This window comes from Musca autumnalis, unplaced genomic scaffold, assembly GCF_047663935.1.
Source record: "Musca autumnalis isolate F117 unplaced genomic scaffold, ASM4766393v1 scaffold_2, whole genome shotgun sequence".
Taxonomy (NCBI): Eukaryota; Metazoa; Arthropoda; class Insecta; order Diptera; family Muscidae; genus Musca; species Musca autumnalis.
The window spans coordinates 147,397,832-147,418,323 of NW_027411755.1; the positions used below are offsets into that span (position 1 = coordinate 147,397,832).

Here is a 20,492-nt window from a genome sequence, read left to right on the forward strand (position 1 = left end):
ATTTTGAAGGTTGTGGCCTCAATATACCACCGAAATGGCTGAAATTTGGTATTTGGTCTTCGTTGGGGATATAAAACTTTCCACCTGAAATTTGTACGTATAGGTCCAGGCCTTCAAATAGTATTTAGTCTTCGTTGGGGGTACGAAACTTTCTACCTGATATTTGTCGGTATAGGTCGACCCCCTCATATAGCCCCCACAGAACGGTTCCTCTCGATTTTTCAGTATTTTGAAAGGCGTGGCTTCCATATCCCACAGAAATGGCTAAAATTTGGTATTTAGTCTTCGTTGGGGTACTTAACTTTCTACCTAGTTAATTGCGTGTTGCATGTGCGTTCAAAAAAACAAAAACAAAATACATGCATTTGTTTTTGTTTTCAATTTGAAATACATGTATTTTGTTTTTTCGAACGCCCACGCAACACGCAATTAATTAGATAAAGCCTTATATGCCAAAACTTTTAACATTCCCTTTTAATTAACCCGCAATATATGTATATAAAAATTCATTGGCAGTTTATTTTTTTTAATAAAAAAACACATTTTTACAAACTGATTTGTTTTTATTAAGTTTTTATTAATTTTTAATAAATTGTATACTATTGTTCTACAATTATACAAAAATAAATGTTATTGAATTTCATGAATATAAAGTATTTATGTAGTATGTATGCGAAAATATATATAAACAACAAAACAGATAACGATTGACGAAGATGAAGAGGAGGGGGCAGAAACGAAATTTAATAAAAAAAGTAGAAAAAAAAATAAATGCAAATTAACTGATGCAATTTCTATTTTATTTTTTATGCAGACCAACAATGTCAGCTAATAGACCCCCAATGATGATGATAATGATATGGCTATTGTTTCTTCCTCAGACTAAAGTAAACAAATTGATAATCCCACCATCAGTCAACCGAAACAAACAACTCGTGTCCGTTTACTGATAATTAGCCAATACTTCACGGTTGATAACACCCGGATAGCTGGTATAGACTTGTGATTTTCCAGTCAATGCAATAAATTGCTCAGCCACTTCAACGGCAACACGAACTTGAGCCTCTGCTGTGCTGGCACCCAAATGTGGTGTGGCCACCACCTTAGGATGTTGTATAAGTTTTTTGGTAACTTCCGATTTTGGAGGTTCCTCTGGATAAACATCAAATGCAGCACCACCACATTGTCCAGATTCGAGGGCATCTAATACCGCCTGTTCATCAACAATGCCACCGCGTGCTACGTTAACCACTTTAACACCTTTTTTGCACTTGGACAATGCTTCGGCAGAGACGAGATCTGTAATGAGGGAGAGAGAGAGAAAATATTGAAATATTGATAGAAATTAATAACAAGTAAAAAAGCGTTAAGTTCGGCCGGGCCGAACTTTTCATACCCTCCACCATAAAATATTCTGAACTAAAATGGAATAATTAGTTTTCATTCCTGTTCCCAACTTTAAGCGGGTACGTTAAAATGTCAGATAATGTACATAAAATGCTTCATTCCGGAGGCCCTTTTTTATGATGCCTATATATAACTATGTGTGTTGACAATTTGTGTTGGGCTAGAAATTGGGAGGTATGGTTATATAGGGGTTATAATAAAACATGGACCTATGTTAACAATTTTTGATGGGAGAATTTAATGTCAAATAACGCCTAATTCGGATAAAAATTTTAGCTAGAATCCTCAAAATACCGAAAATCGGTACATAACGTGGGAACTTCAAATGTCATTAACAGCAAGTTCGGAGGTATGTGGGCTATACGAAAATATGAACTTAAATGAACAATTTTTGTTGCAGAAATTTTGTTGGCTTTTAAATTTTAAATTACAGAAAGTTCGTCCAAAAAATAAAGCTAAGGTACGGAAAATCGGGAGGTTTGTTTTGGGTCTATACCAAAACATGGACCTACGTTCGGTTAAACATTTTAAGTAAAATCCTCAAAGTACCGAAAATCGGAAAGTATGGTTATATTGGGGCTATGTGGAAAATTGTTGATGCAGATGTGTGGTGACCACTACAACCTTCAAATGTCAAATTACTGCTAGTTCGGTTTAATATTGTAGCTAAAATCATCAAATTACTGAAAATCGGGAGGTACCGTTATATGGGAGTTATATCCGAACATGGACCTACTCGTATGTTGACAATTTTTGATGAAGAGGTGTTGTGACCACTAAGAACTTCAAATGTCAAATTATTGCTAGTTCGGTTTAATAAATCATCAAATTACTGAAAATCGGGAGGTACTTTTATATGGGGGCTTTATCAATACATCGACCTTTCTAGACAATTTTTGGTGGAGAGGTGTGGTGACCACTAAGAATTTCATATGTCAAATGTTCAAATTACAGATAATTCGGTTAAAACTTGTAGGTAAAATTCTCAAAATACCGAAAATCGGCTAAACCAAAACATGTACCTATGTTCATAATTTTTTCGAATATAAGTTTTTTGGTCACTAAGAACCCTAAATATCAAATTATAGCTAATTCGGTCTAGAAATGTGACTTAAAACGTCAAAATACCTTAAATCGGGCGGTAACGTTATATTGGGGCTATTCCAAAACATGGACCGATGTCCACAAGTTTTGTTATATAAGTTTTTTTTGACACTTAAGAGCCCTAAATGTCAAATTATAGCTAAATCGGTCTGAAAATGTAGCTAAAAACGTCAAAATACCGTAAATCGGGGGTACCGTTATATGGGGGGTATATCACAACGTGGACCTATGACCACAACTTTTGTTATATAAGTTTATTGACACTTAAGAACCCTAAATGTGAAATTATAGCTACATCGGTCTGAAAATGTAGCTAAAAACGTCAAAATACCGTAAATCGGGGGGTACCGTTATATGGGGGCTATAGCAAAACGTGGACCTATGTCCACAACTTTTGTTATATAAGTTTATTGACACTTAGGAACCCTAAATGTCAAACTATAGCTAAATCGGTCTGAAAATGTAGCTAAAAACGTCAAAATACCGTAAATCGGGGGGTACCGTTATATGGGGGCTATACCAACACGTGGACCTATGTCCACAACTTTTGTTATATACGTTCATTGACACTTAAGAACCCTAAATGTCAAATTATAGCTACATCGGTCTGAAAATGTAGCTAAAAACGTCAAAATACCGTAAATCGGGGGGTACCGTTGTATGGGGGCTATACCACAACGTGGACCTATGTCCACAACTTTTGTTATATAAGTTTATTGACACTTAAAAACCCTAAATGTCAAATTATAGCTAAATCGGTCTGAAAATGTAGCTAAAAACGGTAAAATACCGTAAATCGGGGGGTACCGTTATATGGGGGCTATACCACAACGTGGACCTATGTCCACAACTTTTGTTATATAAGTTTATTGACACTTAACAACTCTAAATGTCAAATTATAGCTACATCGGTCTGAAAATGTGCTAAAAACGTCAAAATACCGTAAATCGGGGGGTACCGTTATATGGGAGCTATAGCAAAACGTGGACCTATGTCCACAACTTTTGTTATATAAGTTTATTGACACTTAAGAACCCTAAATGTCAAATTATAGCTAAATCGGTCTGAAAATGTAGCTAAAAACGGCAAAATACCGTAAATCGGGGGGTACCGTTATATGGGGGCTATACCAAAACGTGGACCGATATAACCCATCATCGAATTTGACCTGCCTGCAAACAAAAGACGCATTTTCCCAAAATTTCAGCGTTCTATCTCCATTTTTGTGAATGCTAGAGTGATTACCACAGACGGACGGACCTACGGACGTGCACAGATCGACTCAGAATTTTACCCTGATCAAGAATATATATACTTTATAGGGTCGCAAATGAGTATTTCAATGCGTTACAAACGGAAAAACAAACTTAATATACCCTCCATACTATGGTGGAGGGTATAAAAAGAATCAGGTTTTGCCGACAGCTAAATATCCTCAGCATATGACATATATGTGTTCCCACAACACCCCCGAAGAGGCAAGAGAGACTTCTCTCATATCAATGAGTGAACGCCGTTTCGTATTGATTCAATGATATGGAACCTACTTTTTATCGCCGAGTGTGAACTCCGTGTCTTACGACACCACTTGTAAAGAAGTTTTTCATGACTGAAATACTCAAGAAATGTAAGCTAGGGGATTACGCCGAGGGGATTTGCCACAGCCAAAAATTTTGATATTCTGGTCATGGATTAAACTGCAGACCTTCTGAGTGCAAGGCTTACCACGGCACCACGGTGGTTCCCAGCATATGACTTTGCAAAACACAATAACAATGGTGGGAGTCCGTAGGATTTTTTGCGTCATTGTCACGAAAAAACATTTGATGAAAATTTAAAACAAAAAAAAAACAGCGATCTCTGGAAGTAGCTGTCCGATATGGCCCATCTTCGAATTTGATTTAAGTTTGAGAGAAATATTACAAAGGTTGGGCCCTTTTATAGTTATAGTGCCCGCCCATCGGTCATTTTAGTTAGTCACCCGAGGATTTTTAGAGCTTTCGGACCATTATGTCATGAAGCATGGACTTGTCCACCAAAAACATAATATCGCTGTGAGTGGAACCATAAGTAATACCTTGCATAAATATCTTAAAACGATCCTCAAACAGCCATTAAACTATTCTTAAACCAATACCCTAATATAAACCTTTTTGGAATCTGATGTACGTTTGGAAGACGTGCAAAGTTTCGGCCAAATCGGTTACCGGCGAATACAATCTGCTGCAACAATTTTATAATGGCCTGAGTCATATCCTTAAACTACACTTTTCGGAACATTTTTAAAATTGTATGTGGAGGTATCTGAAGTAGTAGACCAATATATTCCATATTGGAATCGGATCTATGCTGGTTCGATCACGATTTTAGGGATTTTTCTTTAATTTATTGGTGTAAGATACCCAATAAGATACCAATATAGTCCATATCAGAATGTTTTATTCAATTAATTTTTGGGGGATAAGGTATCCGAAGGAGTGGACTGATATGGCCCATCTTCGAACCTGATGTACAGAAAGTTGGGACCAAATCAGTTGATACATTGGTGACAACACGCCGTTTCGGCTCGGCGATGAAAAATATGTAGTAAAAGAGGATTGAGGATTTTGACTACCTGTTTTTCACAGTTGTACCTGCAATTTGACGTTTGAGGCTCCCAATTGTCACAAAACCACTCTACCAAAAATGTACAACAAAAGTCAACGTTTCGGTATAGCCCCCATATAACGGTACCTCCCGATTTTCGGTATTTTGACGTTTATAGTTAGATTTTTGGCCGAACAACTTGTAATTTGACTTTTGAGGTTCTCAGAGATCACAAAATGTTTCCACCAAAATTGGTAACATAGTTCTATATTTCGGCATAGCCCCCATATAACGATACCTACCGACTTTCCGTATTTTAAGGGTATTAGCTAAATTTTTTGACCGAAACACATGTAATTTGACTTTTGAGGTCACAAAATGTCTCCACCAAAAATTGTCAACAAAGGTCCATGTTTTTTTATAGCCCCCATAAAACGGTACCTCCCGATTTGCGGTATTTTGAGGGTTTTAGCTACAATATTTACCCAAACTAGCTGTTATTTGACATTTAAGGTTCTTAGGGGTCACAACACTACTCCACCAAATACTGTCAATATAGGTCCATACTTAGGTATAGCCCCCATATAACGGTACCTCCCGATTTTCAGTATTTTAAGGGTTTAGCTAAAAATTTTAACCGAACTAGCTGTTATTTGGCATTTAAGGTTCTTAGGGGTCACAACACCTCTCCACCAAAAATTGTTTATATAGGTCCATGTTTTGGTATAGGGCCCCAAATAACGGCACCTCCCGATTTTCGGTATTTTGAGGGTTTTAGCTAAAATTTTTAACCGATGTAGCTGTAAATTGACATTTAAGGTTCTTAGGGTTTACAAAACTACTCCACCAAATACTGTCAATATTGGTCCATATTTAGGTATAGCCCCCATATAACGGTACCTCCCGATTTTCAGTATTTTAAGGGTTTTAGCTAAAATTTTTAACCGAACTATCTGTTATTTGACTTTTAAGGTTCTTAAGGGTCACAACACTACTATACCAAAAACTGCCAACACAGATCCATGTTTGGGTATAGTCCCCATATACCGGTACCCCCGATTTTCGGTATTTTGAGGGTTTTAGCTAAAATTTTTAACAGAAGTAGCTGTAATTTGGCTTTTAAGGTTCTTTGGGGTCACAACACTTCTCCACCAAAAATTGTTTATATAGGTCCATGTTTAAGTATAGGGCCTCACATAACGTTACCTCCCGATTTTCGGTATTTGGGAAATTTTTGGTAAATTTTTTTGGCCAAACTACCTGTTGTTTGATATTTGAGGTTCTCTGCAGGCACAAAACTTCTCAATTAAAAATTAGCATCATTGGTCCGTGTTTTGGTACGGGCCCCATATAACGGTACCTCCCGATTTTCGGCATTTTGAGGATTCTAGCTACAATTGTTAACTAAACTAGCTTAAATTCAACATTTGAGGTTCTTAGTGGTCAAAACACTGTCCATGTTTTAGTATAGGCTCCATATAACAGTACCTACCGATTTTCGGTATTTAAAATTCCGTGCAGGCACGAAACTTCTCCACCAAAAATTGTCAAAATGGGTTCACATTTTGGTATAAGTCCTATATAACGGTACCTACCGATTTTCGGTATTTTGAGGATCTTAGCCAACTGTTTTACTAAACTACCTGTTATTTGGCATTTGAGGCTCCCAGTAATAACAAAACTTCCCCATCAAAAGTAGGTCCATGTTTAGGTATAGCCCTCATAAATGGTACCTTCCGATTTTCGGTATTTTGAGGACTTTAGCTACAATTTTCGACCCAAATAGCTATAATATGTCATTTAGGGGAACCCAAAACTTCTCTGCCAAAAATTCTCAACATAGGTATATCAAATACATATATGGTGTGTTCCAGGACCTGCAAGAAGCTACTATTTTTTACTACGATAACATTTTTTCCATTATGTTATCGGAAAAAATAGTAAAAATTAGTAGATTCTTGCAGTACTGGAACAGACCAATAGCCTCCAAATAAAGGAACCGCCAGAGTGAAGACATTTTTAGATAAATTTTCTAACCTAATTTAGGCATTTGGGGTATCCTTGCCCGAACAATTTCAACATCTCAAATTGTGGGCAGGAAAGGAAACTAACTATTCCATTTTAGTTCAGAATATTTTATGGAGGGGCTATAAAAAGTTCACCCTGGACGAAATTTACGATTTGTGACTTGGTTTATTTGGGAAGCTCAACGGTTACAAGCCCCTTCTCCCTTCTCCAACAGACCCAAGAATTTTTTTAATTTAAATATTTCTTGGAGAATGACAATTTTGTTTGTGTAGCCAGTGTTGGATCGGTTCAAAGGTCATAGTCTTTTGCTGCCATAGTCCGATGCTATATTTTTATACGACAATCTGAATGATTCTTTCTGATACTGATACTCACTTCTTGTGGCTGGTATTAATGGTGTATGAACTGTAACATAATCAGCCAAAGGCCAAATTTCATCCAAAGTCATTTTCTCAATACCCGCTGCCTTGGCTTCTTCCTCGGTAGTAATGGGATCATAGCCAATAATCTGCACATGGAATGAAAGAGAACCAAAAATAGCTCACAAATAAATACAAAATAATTAAATATGAGTCATTTATAAATATACAAAATTTCACAAAGTTAGAGATCACTTTCTACTCACCCTCATGCCCCAGGCTTTCATGCGCATCGCAACTTCACGACCAATACGTCCCAAACCCAAAACAGCCAAAGTTTTGCCATACAATTCACTGCCACTGTACAATTTTCTATCCCAACGACCCTCTTTCATGCTCTGGACAGCTGGTACAACAGGACGTGCTAAAGTTCCAATGACAATGCAGGTCAATTCACAGGCAGAAATTGAATTACCACCTGGAGTGCTAAAACAAAAGAGATACAAATTAGAAAGTTAAACGAATAAAATGAAAGCCTTTGCTTTAAGTTAGACAAAATTATTTTATCATTTTTAGCAGATTTGTGCTCTCTTTGAAATTTGCAAATTATTTTTTGAGGTTGGCTTTATTTTGACTAGACACAAAAATTATGCAAATAACTTTGCCCCACACAAAAGTTTACACATGTCTTATGCTGTTAATTATTCATATGAAAGCTTTAAAGCATTAGAGCTGGAAAGTCAAAATTCAAGTTCAATGCACTTGTCACATTGGAGTATAGAAGTATATAAACAAGAGTTCATCGTTCAAAGGTTAATAATTCATTTTTTATTTATTTTAATTTGATCTAAATATTTTTTAAAGACAAGCAATACATAGTTCTGAATTGATACTTACTTCAACACAATAACCTTATTCTTTGTTGCTGCTGGGACATCAATATTATCCACACCAGCTCCAGCACGACCAACAACCTTTAAGCTACCCGCTCCAGCTTCCAAAACTTGTTGTGTAATTTTCGTATCAGATCTAACAATGGCGGCATCATAATTCTGAAAATAAAGAGGGAACGAATGTTCATATCTTTTGGAGACTCACTGTTTTATGGAAATACGAAATAATATTAAATTTAAAATAAAACAAGTAAAAAAGCGTTAAGTTCGGCCGGGCCGAACTTTTCATACCCTCCACCATAAAATATTTTATGGTGCCTATATCTAACTATGTATGCTGACAATTTTTGGTGGGCTAGAAATTGGGAGGTACCGTTATATAGGGGTTATAATAAAACATGGACCTATGTTGACAGTTTTTGATGGGAGCCTTTAATGTCAAATAACTCCTAATTCGGTTAAAAATTGTAGCTAGAATCCTCAAAATACCCAAAATGGGTACATAACGTGGGAACTTCAAATGCCATTAACAGTTAGTTCGGAGGTATGTGGGCTATACGAAAATATGAACTTAAATGAACAATTTTTGTTGGCTTTTAAATTTCAAATTACAGAAAGTTCGTCCAAAAAATAAGGCTAAGGTACGGAAAATTGGGAGGTTTGTTTTGGGGCTATACATGTTTTGGTTCGGTTAAACATTTTAAGTAAAATTCTCAAAGTACCAAAAATCGGGAAGTATCGTTATATTGGAGCTATGTTTAAAATTGTTGATGCAGATGTGTGGTGATCACTACAACCTTCAAATGTCAAATTACTGCTAGTTCGGTTTAATATTGTAGTTAAAATCATCAAATTACTGAAAATCGAGAGGTGCTTTTATATGGGAGCTTTATATATACATCGACCTTTCTTGACAATGTTTGGTGGAGAGGTGTGGTGACCACTAAGAATTTCAAGTGTCAAATGTTCAAATTACAGATAATTCGGTTAAAACTTGTAGGTAAAATTCTTAAAATACCGAAAATCCGTTATATGGGGATACCGAAATCCGTTATACCGAGCTACCGTTATATGGGGCTATACCAAAACATGGACCTACGTTCATAATTATTTCGAATATAAGTTTTTTGGTCACTAAGAACCCTAAATATCAAATTATAGCTAATTCGGTCTAGAAATGTGAATTTAAACGTCAAAATACCTGAAATCGGGCGGTAACGTTATATGGGGGCTATTCCAAAACATGGAGCTATGACCACTAGTTATATAAATTTATTGACATTTAAGAACCCTAAATGTCAATTTATAGCTAAATCGGTCTGTAAATGTAACTAAAAACGTCAAAATACCGTAAATCGGGGGGCACCGTTATATGGGGGCTATACCAAAACGTGGACCTATGTCCACAAGTTTTGTTATATAACTTTATTGACATTTAAGAACCCTAAATGTCAAATTATAGCTACATCGGTCTGAAAATGTAGCTAAAAACGTCAAAATACCGTAAATCGGGGGTACCATTATATGGGGGCTATATCAAAACGTGGACCTATGTCCACAAGTTTTCTTATATAAGTTTATTGGCACTTAGGAACCCTAAATGTCAAATTATAGCTAAATCGGTCGGAAAATGTAGCTAAAAACGTCAAAATACCGTAAATCCGCTAAATCGGTCTGAAAATGTAGCTAAAAACGTCAAAATACCGTAAATCTGGGGGTACCGTTATATGGGGGCTATACCAAAACGTGGACCTATGTCCACAAGTTTTGTTATATAAGTTTATTGACACTTAAGAACCTTAAATGTCAAATTATAGCTACATCTGTCGGAAAATGTAGCTAAAAACGTCAAAATACCGTAAATCGGGGGGTACCGTTATATGGGGGCTATACCAAAACGTGGACCTATGTCCACAAGTTTTGTTAAATAAGTTTATTGACACTTAAGAACCCTAAATGTCAAATTATAGCTAAATCGGTCTGAAAATGTAGCTAAAAACGTCAAAACACCGTAAATCGGGGGGTACCGTTATATGGGGGCTATACCAAAACGTGGACCGATATAGCCCATCATCGAACTTGACCTGCCTGCAAACAAAAGACGCATTTTCCCAAAATTTCAGCGTCCTATCTCAATTTTTGTGGATGCTAGAGTGATTACCACAGACGGACGGACGTGCACAGATCGACTCAGAATTTTACCCTGATCAAGAATATATATACTTTATAGGGTCGCAAATGAGTATTTCAATGCGTTACAAACGGAAAAACAAACTTAATATACCCTCCATACTATGGTGGAGGGTATAACAAGTAAGAGTCGGACGGGGCCGACTTTTGCACGGAATTTATATTATAGCAACACGTTATATTATATTTTAAAATTTGTAATAACGAAACTAAAAGCATTTAAAAAATAGTTTTGTATGACTTTTACCGAATTGACCAAAGAACAAATAAGAGAGCATCAGTCAGCTGTGATGACGAAGATATAACCTCAGCCTCTGACCAAAAAAGAAGCCAACAGAATAATTTTACAGTATATAAAATATATCGATTTTGTATTACGAATTTGCTTTAAAATTCGTGTGAATCTGTAGGTACCGTAATGTGGGGTTATACCAAATCACTGACATGTACCAACAATTTTTAGTAAGCATACTTCTAATTCATAGAAAACTCTAAACATTAAATTACGTTAAAACATTAATTTTTTTAAAAAAAAGTTTAAGAGCTATATTCCCTATCAGACATTTTAGTATCTGCCGGCAGGGGTTTTTTGGGAGCTTTCGGCTATTTTAGGAAGCATGGACTTACTCCGAAAAAAATTGTATCGTTGTAATGGGGACAGTGAAAGCAAACTTCTGCAAAAAAATTATAGATCCGAGACGAGTCCTAACACTACACTTTTCCCAACTTTTGTGTGAAAGATACCAGCAGGTCGGGACCGATATAATCCATATTCCAACCCGATTGGGTGAAATAATGCAATGAGCAAAGTTTGCACAAATCAGAAATCGACTCCAAATTCTCTGAAACGAATTTCCGCCAAACATACTAGGAGTTTAAAATCACCATCGTTAGCCTAAAGTCTGAGGTATAAAAAGACTAATATTTCGAGGTATTGCATTGCTTGTTACTAAAGGTGGTACACAAACTGCAGACCCAGTACAGAATTGTAAATTACATCTATTTATAAAACATTATATTTATCATGGTTTGAAAACTCTTCTATAATGATTGCGACATTTTCTAGCATGCGGTAAATGTAGTTTTTTGCAAACAAATTAAAACGATAAAGGAACCCACTTATATGTTCGACAATAGTAGGTGGTTATGTTATTTAACCGGTATATTGCTAAAATTTGCATCAACGGTAGTTTTCGCGTTCCTTGTTTGTCGGAATATGCCCCCAAGAATTCAAAATATGGAACAAAAACTAAATTTGAATATTTTTCCCACAAAAAATAGGGTCACTTTCACCCGCTAACTACTATCCTATTATTATCCAAGATGATTGACTTTCTCCTTGGCCAGAACTCTTACCTCGTGCAAAAATGTTTCAGTATTGAGCTATAACTGCGATATCTAGCGTGATTATTATTGCACTACATAATTAAAACTTTGGGATCCCTGTATAAATTAGGCTGTAACTCTGTTATTTGACCACGTATGTACATCAACATAATTTGTGTCAATATAACTTACGTGGGTAGAACATGTGTTCCAACAGTAAAGATATAGTCATTATACTAAAAATTTTCACACAAAAGTTTTGGTCCATTTAACCAACTAAATATCATTTGAACATTATCTGCAATTGCAGGCATATTCTTTGCGCCGATCGGACGACATTGGATACAAAATTGGATAAACATTTTGTTTTTTGTCCATTTCACCCCCTAAATATTTCACGATCATCGCCAAAAACTATATATATTCTGGTCTGAACCCGACCTCCATACACAATTTCGTGAAGATTGGTCCATAATTGCGGCCTGCAGCGTGCGTAAAATTTTTAAGGGACGGACAGACGGACGGACGGACACACATCTCAAAATCGCTTTATCTCGTCGAGATATGAGTTTTGGTATACCACATGGGGGGTCTACGACGAATATTTCTCGGTGTGACCACTGGGAATCTCAAATGTCAAATTACATGTAGTTCCGTAAAAACATAGCTAATATGCTGAAAATTGGGAGGTACCGTTATATGGGGGCTATGAAAAAACTTGGATCTGTATTGACAATTTTTAGTGGAGAAGTTTCGTGACTGCAGGGAACCTCAAATGTCCAATAACAGGTATTTCGTTCAATAGGTACAACACTCAAAATACCGAAAATCTGGATGTACCGTTATATGGGGGCTATGCAAAAACATGGATCTGTGTTGACAATTTTTAGTGGAGAAATTTCGTGACTGCGGAGAACCTCAAATGTAAAATAACAGGTATTTCGGTCAAAAAATGTAGGAGGTACCGTTATATGGGGGCATTACCAAAACATGGACCTATTTTGAACATTTTTTGTGGAGAAGATTTTTGACCACTGGTAACTTCAAGTGTCAAATTACAGCTAGATTTGTTAAAAATTATAGTTAAAATTCTCAAAATACCGAAAATCGGGGGGTACCGATTATATGGGGGCTATACCAAAACATGGACCTATTTTAAAAATTTTTGGTGGAGAAGTTTTTTTGACCACTGGGAGACACAAATGTCAAAATGCAGTTAGTTCGGTCAAAAGAAATAGCTTAAATTCTCAAAATAACGAAAATCGGGAGGTACCGTTATTTGGGAGGATATGCCAAAACATCAACTTGTCTTTACAATTTTTAGTCAATTTGAAATACATGTATTTTGTTTTTGTATTTTTGAACACACACGCAACACGCAGAGTTATAGGTTTTACCCTTACCAAAATTTTAAGTCCTATTTGGTAGTGGGATTCAAATAATTACTGTTTTTTCTAAATGTTTTAAAATTTGTCAATAAAGTTTTTCCTATGTACCACTGTGTTTGTTAAAATAAAAAAATAAATGTTTTAACATAAGGCTATTACTGAATTAAGTTTTTGTGCCTGCGATTATTTTGCCCAAATTCATCTTCTGGTGAAAATATCACTTTGATATTTGGTACATTATTCGGCTCGGATGCCCTTTCACCCGACCTCGCCCGCTTTTTTAAAAAGCGTATATATCAAAAACTGCTTAACCGATTTTCTTAAAAATTTCAGAGAATCTACTGAGAGGACCAGTGGTGAAAATAGGGTATATATTTTGTTGAATTTCGGAGGGGGCGGGAACCTCCCCCATGCCCTATTTTTTAAAAACGCTATTTTAACAAAATTGACGAACGTATCGAAAAGAAAATTAATTTGCGAGACAATGGTTGTTGTGTCTCCGACCCTAGGCACTGATGTGGGGTCTAAAGACCCGACCACGCTCACTTTTTTAAATAGCTTATATGTATATCAAAAACTGCTTAACTGATTTTCTTGAAAATGTCAGAGAATCTACTGGGAGGACCCGTGGTGAATATAGATTATATATTTTTTTGAACTACGGTGTGGCGGGGAACCTCCCCCATGCCCTATTTCTTTGAAAATAATTTAACAAAACTGAAGAACGTATCGGAGAGAAAATTAATTTGGGAGACAATGGCTGTTGTGTCTCCAACCCTAGGTACTGATTTGGGGCCTGAAGACCTAACCGCGCCCACTTTTTTAAATAGCTTATATATCAAAAACTGCTAAACCGATTTTCTTGAAAATTTCAGAGAATCTAATGGGAGGACCCGTGGTGAAAATAGGTTATATATTTTGTTAAATTTCGGAGGGGGCTGGGAACCTCCCCCATGCCCTATTTTTTTGAAAACGATATTTTAACAAAACTGAAGAACGTATCGGAGAGAAAAATAATTTGGGGACAATGGTGGTTGTGTCTCCGACCCTATGTACTCATTTGGGACCAGACTACGCCCACTTTTTAAATATCTTATATATCCAAAACTACTAAACCTATTTGCTTGAAAATTTCAGGGAATGGATAGGGATGACCCCTGGTGAAAATAGCCTATAAAATTGTTGAATTTCTGAGGGGGCGGGGTAACTCCCGTTTGCCCTATTTTATTAAAACTCTGTCTTTGCTTTACTGAGCCGATTTTCTTTAAAATTTCAGAGAATGTACAGCGATGGCCCACCATGAACACCCGTTGTGAAAATAGGCTATATATATTTTTGAATTTCGGAGAGGACGGGGTACCTCCCCCATGCCCTCCTTATTTTAAAACGCTTTTAGCACGCCCATTTTTTGAATGCGTTATATCTCCAAAACTTCTGAACCGATTTCCATGCCATTTTCAGATGATGTACAGGGAAGGAAATAGGCCATATAAACCCTGGGTACATATTTAGCCGTAAGACCCGACCACTCCCAATTTCTGAAATATGTTACAAATCAATGGAAATACCAGATGTTATGCATAACGAAGCTTTCGTCTTATTGGAAAGCAAGCCTTTAGATTAGAAGGCAACATATCGATAGCTTCATCAGGTATACATTATAAGAAGGTGCAAGGACGACACAGTCGACCCTTAAGTTGCCACTGGACATTCTTTTGATTGAATTGCACACATGCAATATTAAATAGAAGTTATCATCTGGAACGAATGTACGATGGCACATAAAAATTCCCAAGAAGCTTTAGAACGATTCTTAAAGGATTTAAGAGCAGTTCACGTTTAGATTTCAGACAAACACTGCCAGTTTTACTATTCCAGCAGATGAAATAAATGCATGCCTCAAGTCATCAGTTAACATATCGACACCTCCAAATAATAGTATGCTAAGTCTAAAAAGTGAGTTTTGCAGGAGAAGCTATCAAAGTTTGGAAATGTTTTTGAACTTCAGTACTATGCTAAGTCAATATTTGTTTATAACTTCTGTTCGGATTGACTGATCATTACCAAAATTAGACAGAATTTAAGTTAAAGGACGTTCGACACCTCCAAATAATAGTTTGCTAATTGTGAAAAGCGAGGTTTGCAGGACAAGCTCTTAAAGTTTGGAAATTTCTTTGACCTTCAGTAGTATGCTAAGGAAATATTTGTTTATAACTTCTGTTCGGATTGTCCGATCATTACCAAAATTTGACAGAATTTAAGTAAAAGGACGTTAAATATAAAAATGTAAAGAACTTGAAAACAAGCTAAGTCGACTTAGCATACTATTGTTTGGAGGCGTCGATATAGACACCAACATTTCTGAAGATGTTTTATTTATAATCACTTGCAGTTCCCGACTATTTTGCGACGCAAGAAAAATATAATTTACTCAAGAAAAGGTAACATAAAACTGTTTCAAGGGCCAGCAACGTGGACCGGGCCGGCTAGTATATATATATATATATATATATATATATATATATATATATATATATATATATATATATATATATAGTATAGTATAATATAGAAGTTTATATTACTCCTAGGATGTATGGTATTGAAAATTGGCTATATTGGTCCACGTTTTGATATAGCAGCCCCCATAGAACGGTCTAGTCTTCTCTGGTGCTACAACACCCTCCACCCGAAATTTTTCGGTGTTTTGAAGGTTGCGGCCTCAATATTCCATCGAAATACCTATACCGACAAATTTCAAACTGGTAAAACCCAGGAAAAAGTCACAAAGGTCAATCTTGTAGAGAATTTTCACAGCTTCAAAATTTTCTCTAATCCGATTTCGATTGGACTTGCGATTTCCAAGCAAAATCGCGAACACATAAAATACCCTAAAAATGTGAACTTTGACCGCGATTTATTTGAAAATCCCTCCGGCGAATTTTTTTGTTTTTGATTTTTCTCTCTTTTGTAAAACGGCAAAGCTTTTTGCCGGGTTAACCTTCATTAAGGGTTTTTTGACATTTGCGCCATGAAATTGACATTTGAAACGCAGTGGGTTTTTTAAGTCCGGTTAAGTGCAAACGGGGTATTATACTCAGTGAGTTTGGGTTGCAAATGTCAATTCCATAGTGTAAACGTCAAATAAATCCTAATAAAGAAGGTTAACCCGGCAAAGAAAACTCTAGTGCATACGCCGTTTAAGCACCATTCATTTAAAGTTCGTGTCGTTATGTGTAAATTGCCGAAAAACTTCGGCACTGCCGTGCCAAGCGTGAACCAGGGATGGAAAATTTCAAAGAGTACTAAAATGGTATTTTTTTATTTTTTAAGAAAAATAAAAAAATGCAACGATTCTCGGTATTTATAATACCAACATTGTTGAAAATTGGCATTTAATCTTCGATGGGGCTACAAATCTCTCCGCCAGAAATTTAGTTTTAGCCTTATTATTTCATCGACATGACTGAAATTAGGTATTTTGTATTCGATATGGGTATAAAACATTCCTATAGAGAATTGTGGGTACATATTATCCCTGCTCAGAATGGTAAAATGTTTCAATATAATTTCTTTTTGTTAAAATTGTTAATTGTTTGACCAGGGGATTCGTTTTAGAGGATACTGAGGTGCAAAAAGAAACTTTCAAAAATCGTTCTTTCAATTTCTCTTAAATGGTGTTTTACTCTCTTTCGTGTGAGAAAACACCGTTTTGAGCAGCCATGGTATATGTGAACGTTTTAATACAGTCTAGAGATGGCAAACTATCGATAGTCCGACTTATATGTATTATGTATTATATTGAACCCTAACAAATTTTTTTAATAATTCGCCATAGATAGCCCAAAAAACATGGCATGGTGACCGACGTAAACTTTGTTTTACGTCAGTAATCAAAACGCTAGTCGGCAGCATAAACATAGCCCCATAGAAGAGGTATGGCAGGTTCTCAGATTGAAGGTACTACGATACCGCTCGTTGAGAAGTCTTTTAAATGACTAGTCGACTGTAGTGACTGTAATTTGGTATTTCGGATTACACTGTGCGACAACAAAAAATGACAAGGAAATTCGAGTAGATTATGAAAGTAGAGCTAAAAATATGAGATACGTGTATCAGCGTTTTTAAAGTTTACGTCGGAAAGTAATCAAAATAGGCGGGGCAAGTTCCGCCCATTTTAAAATTTTTCGAAATATTCGAGTTTAGGTATCTTGGAATCCTTGCATTTCAGGTATATATTGTCTTTGGCAACTTTACTTAGGAGGGTGTGGGAAATATTTTTGTTAAAAAATTTAACCCTCATGCGGTTCATCAAAGGGGTCTTTTTTGTCCTTTCTTCGAAAATCTTTCAAAAACTCATTAAAAATGTTCTACAAAATTATTCGCCATAAAATTTTACTATAGGTCTCAGAATACACCAAATCTGTAACTCTTGTCTAATCGCCAGGAATCTCTAAAAATGAAAAACAGGTTTTAGGGTTAAAGTCGGACTTCATCTGAGTTTTTTCAAAATTGTCCCACAAAACATAATTTTAGAGAGATGATGTCAGTGACAAAAATATTCTTCGTCAAATTTTACCATAGGTCACCAAAGAAATGAAATGTCTATTTACATGCTATAGCATTAAAATGTCAGTATCAATTTTGCTGAAAAAACATGAAAATATTTCCCAATTTCCCAATTACTTCCATGAATTACTAGAAAAAAGAGAGAAAAAATTTTCATTAAAAAATTGGGAAATATTTTCATGTTTTTTTTCAGCAAAATTGATACTGATATTTTAATGCTATAGCATGTAAATAGACATTTCATTTCTTTGGTGACCTATGGTGAAATTTGACGAAGAATATTTTTGTCACTGACATCATCTCTCTAAAATTATGTTTTGTGGGACAATTTTGAAAAAACTCAGATGAAGTCCGACTTTAACCATAAAAAGTGTTTTTAATTTTTAGAGATTCCTGGCGATTAGACAAGAGTTCCAGATTTGGTGTATTCTGAGACCTATAGTAAAATTTTATGGCGAACAATTTTGTAGAATAATCCGATTTGATACGATCACATTTTTAATGAGTTTTTGAAAGATTTTCGAAGAAAGGACAAAAAAGACCCCTTTGATGAACAAAAATATTTCCCACACCCTCCTAAGTAAAGTTTCCAAAGACACTATATACCTGAAATGCAAGGATTCCAAGATATCTAAACTTGAATATTTCGAAAAATTTAAAAATGGGCGGAACTTGCCCCGCCTGTTTTGGTTACTTTCCGACGTAAACTTTAAAAACGCCGATACACGTGTCTCATATTTTTAGCTCCACTTTCATAATGTAATGGGTTTTTCCCATCATTTTGAAAAAAAAATTGAATTTTGTTGCACAGTGTTATCAATGGATTGAAGAGCTCCACGAAGAAAATTATCAATATAGGTTAATATTTTGGTATATTCTCAATATGAAAGTATATATGTATATACATACAAATTTTAAAATTTCTAGCAATTTGCATTAATAAAAATGTTAACCTTAGAAGAAAAGTGTACATTTTGCATTTGTACTTTTTATAGTGAAATGGCACTGAAAAAAAAAATACTATTGTACAGAATTTCCATCCCTGGCGTGAACGCATATGGTCTATATCGTCGCTATTCAGAACCTTAAATTAATCAGCCTTATTCTGAACGTAAATTCCCAGTGAGTTTTCTCACTCTCTCCTTTAAGTTGAAACGGCAGAGAGGCAAAACTCGTGGGAATTTTGGCTCAGAATAAGGCTGAATATGTTATAGAGAAAAGTTCCACTGCATGTACATGTTTTAGCGAAACAACTTATAATACACTCCCCACGTAGCGGTGTTAGATATGAATAAGTACCGATCAAACCAAATATTCACAAAAATAATATGCACACCTCTATATACGGTTGGGGTTAAATACTTACTTTGACTTCTTTGCAGAGTTCATCCACCGGCAATTTCAATTTATAAGCAACCTGGTGACAATAATAATAATAACAAAAATAAAATTATGCGCAATTACAAAATAAACATTTTTGCTGGTAACAACAACAAAATAATTTTTTAACAAAAAATTTAAATAATCGTCAAAAAATATTAAAGATAAATTAAGGCAACAACAAAATTTACATTAATTCCATTCTTTTGCAAAAGCTCCACACAGGCGCTATCAACTGCATCGCACACCAATACATTTTTAATATCAACCGGCATTTTTTTTCGTGTTATTTATTTTAATTATTTCAATATTTTTCTTTCGATTCTCTTTTAGGTTCTACAATGCACAATGTTGTGGTGGGCTTGGAGAATTTTTATTTTTCACTAAGAACGTAATGATCCCAACTTGCACAACCAGTCTGGACAATATGCGAAACTCAACTGATTACAGAATATTAAAAAACCGGCCGACTTTGTAAGACTTGCTGCATTCCATAGAACAAAGTGGTCAATGACAGTTACGGACAGACAGACAGAGAGGCGATCGGGCAAACAACCAAATAAGCAACTCGCATTGAAAAATAATAAAAACAACGATCTCCAAACTGGACGACGCAGTGAATGTTTGCATTGCACAGTGTTTGGGGGTATAGATCAGCGATGCTCATAATAAAAATGAGAGTAAAATGGTGAGAGAAGTCCAAAGTGCACTTGAAGAAATTTTATATCAGCAGTCAGTGGTTGTTAAAACAGCAACCAGTAAACATGTGGCGGCTGTGTGCACTTTGTCTTTCAAATGTTATTCATATTAAAAAAGTAAACGGGAATATTATTACATTAAATTTAACTGATGTAAATTGAAAGTTATACATAGCTTTTTTTAAATTGAAATAAATAGAAAAAGCTAAAGGAGACAGACATATAGCAGAACAAAATAATACATTTAAGATTTTAAGATACATTTAAGAAAAAATACGTTCTTTACAGCACAAATTGATGTTTAAGAACACGTATATAAATATTTAATTTAATTTGTAATTGTAAAAGTAAAATATAACTAAAAACTACGAAAAGCAAAACAAAGATTTACGATTTTAAGAAGGGGTACAAATATAAAATTTTAATTCATTGTAAAAATACAGTAATATTATATTTCGGAATATTTGTATGTAATAAGAATTTAGGGATTTTATTTCTGCAATTCATGTTTTATAGATAATTATAGCCAGTAAAAACTCGAAGCAAAATACAAATTAGATTCC

At 35.3% G+C, this 20,492-nt stretch overlaps 1 protein-coding gene across 1 annotated transcript; it reads right to left on the minus strand.

Annotated features, from left to right (window-relative positions):
• Positions 1–542: 542 nt before the first annotated feature.
• On the minus strand, positions 543–19,803 carry LOC141394715 (D-3-phosphoglycerate dehydrogenase). Its single transcript, XM_073969508.1, has 6 exons — positions 19,423–19,803; positions 19,218–19,268; positions 8,383–8,537; positions 7,752–7,971; positions 7,502–7,634; positions 543–1,299 (listed from the first exon to the last, which is right to left on the minus strand). Exons 1-6 carry the CDS (start codon positions 19,504–19,506, stop codon positions 944–946), a joined length of 999 nt encoding a protein of 332 aa, XP_073825609.1. The 5' UTR covers positions 19,507–19,803; the 3' UTR covers positions 543–943.
• Between the last annotated feature and the right edge of the window lie 689 nt (positions 19,804–20,492).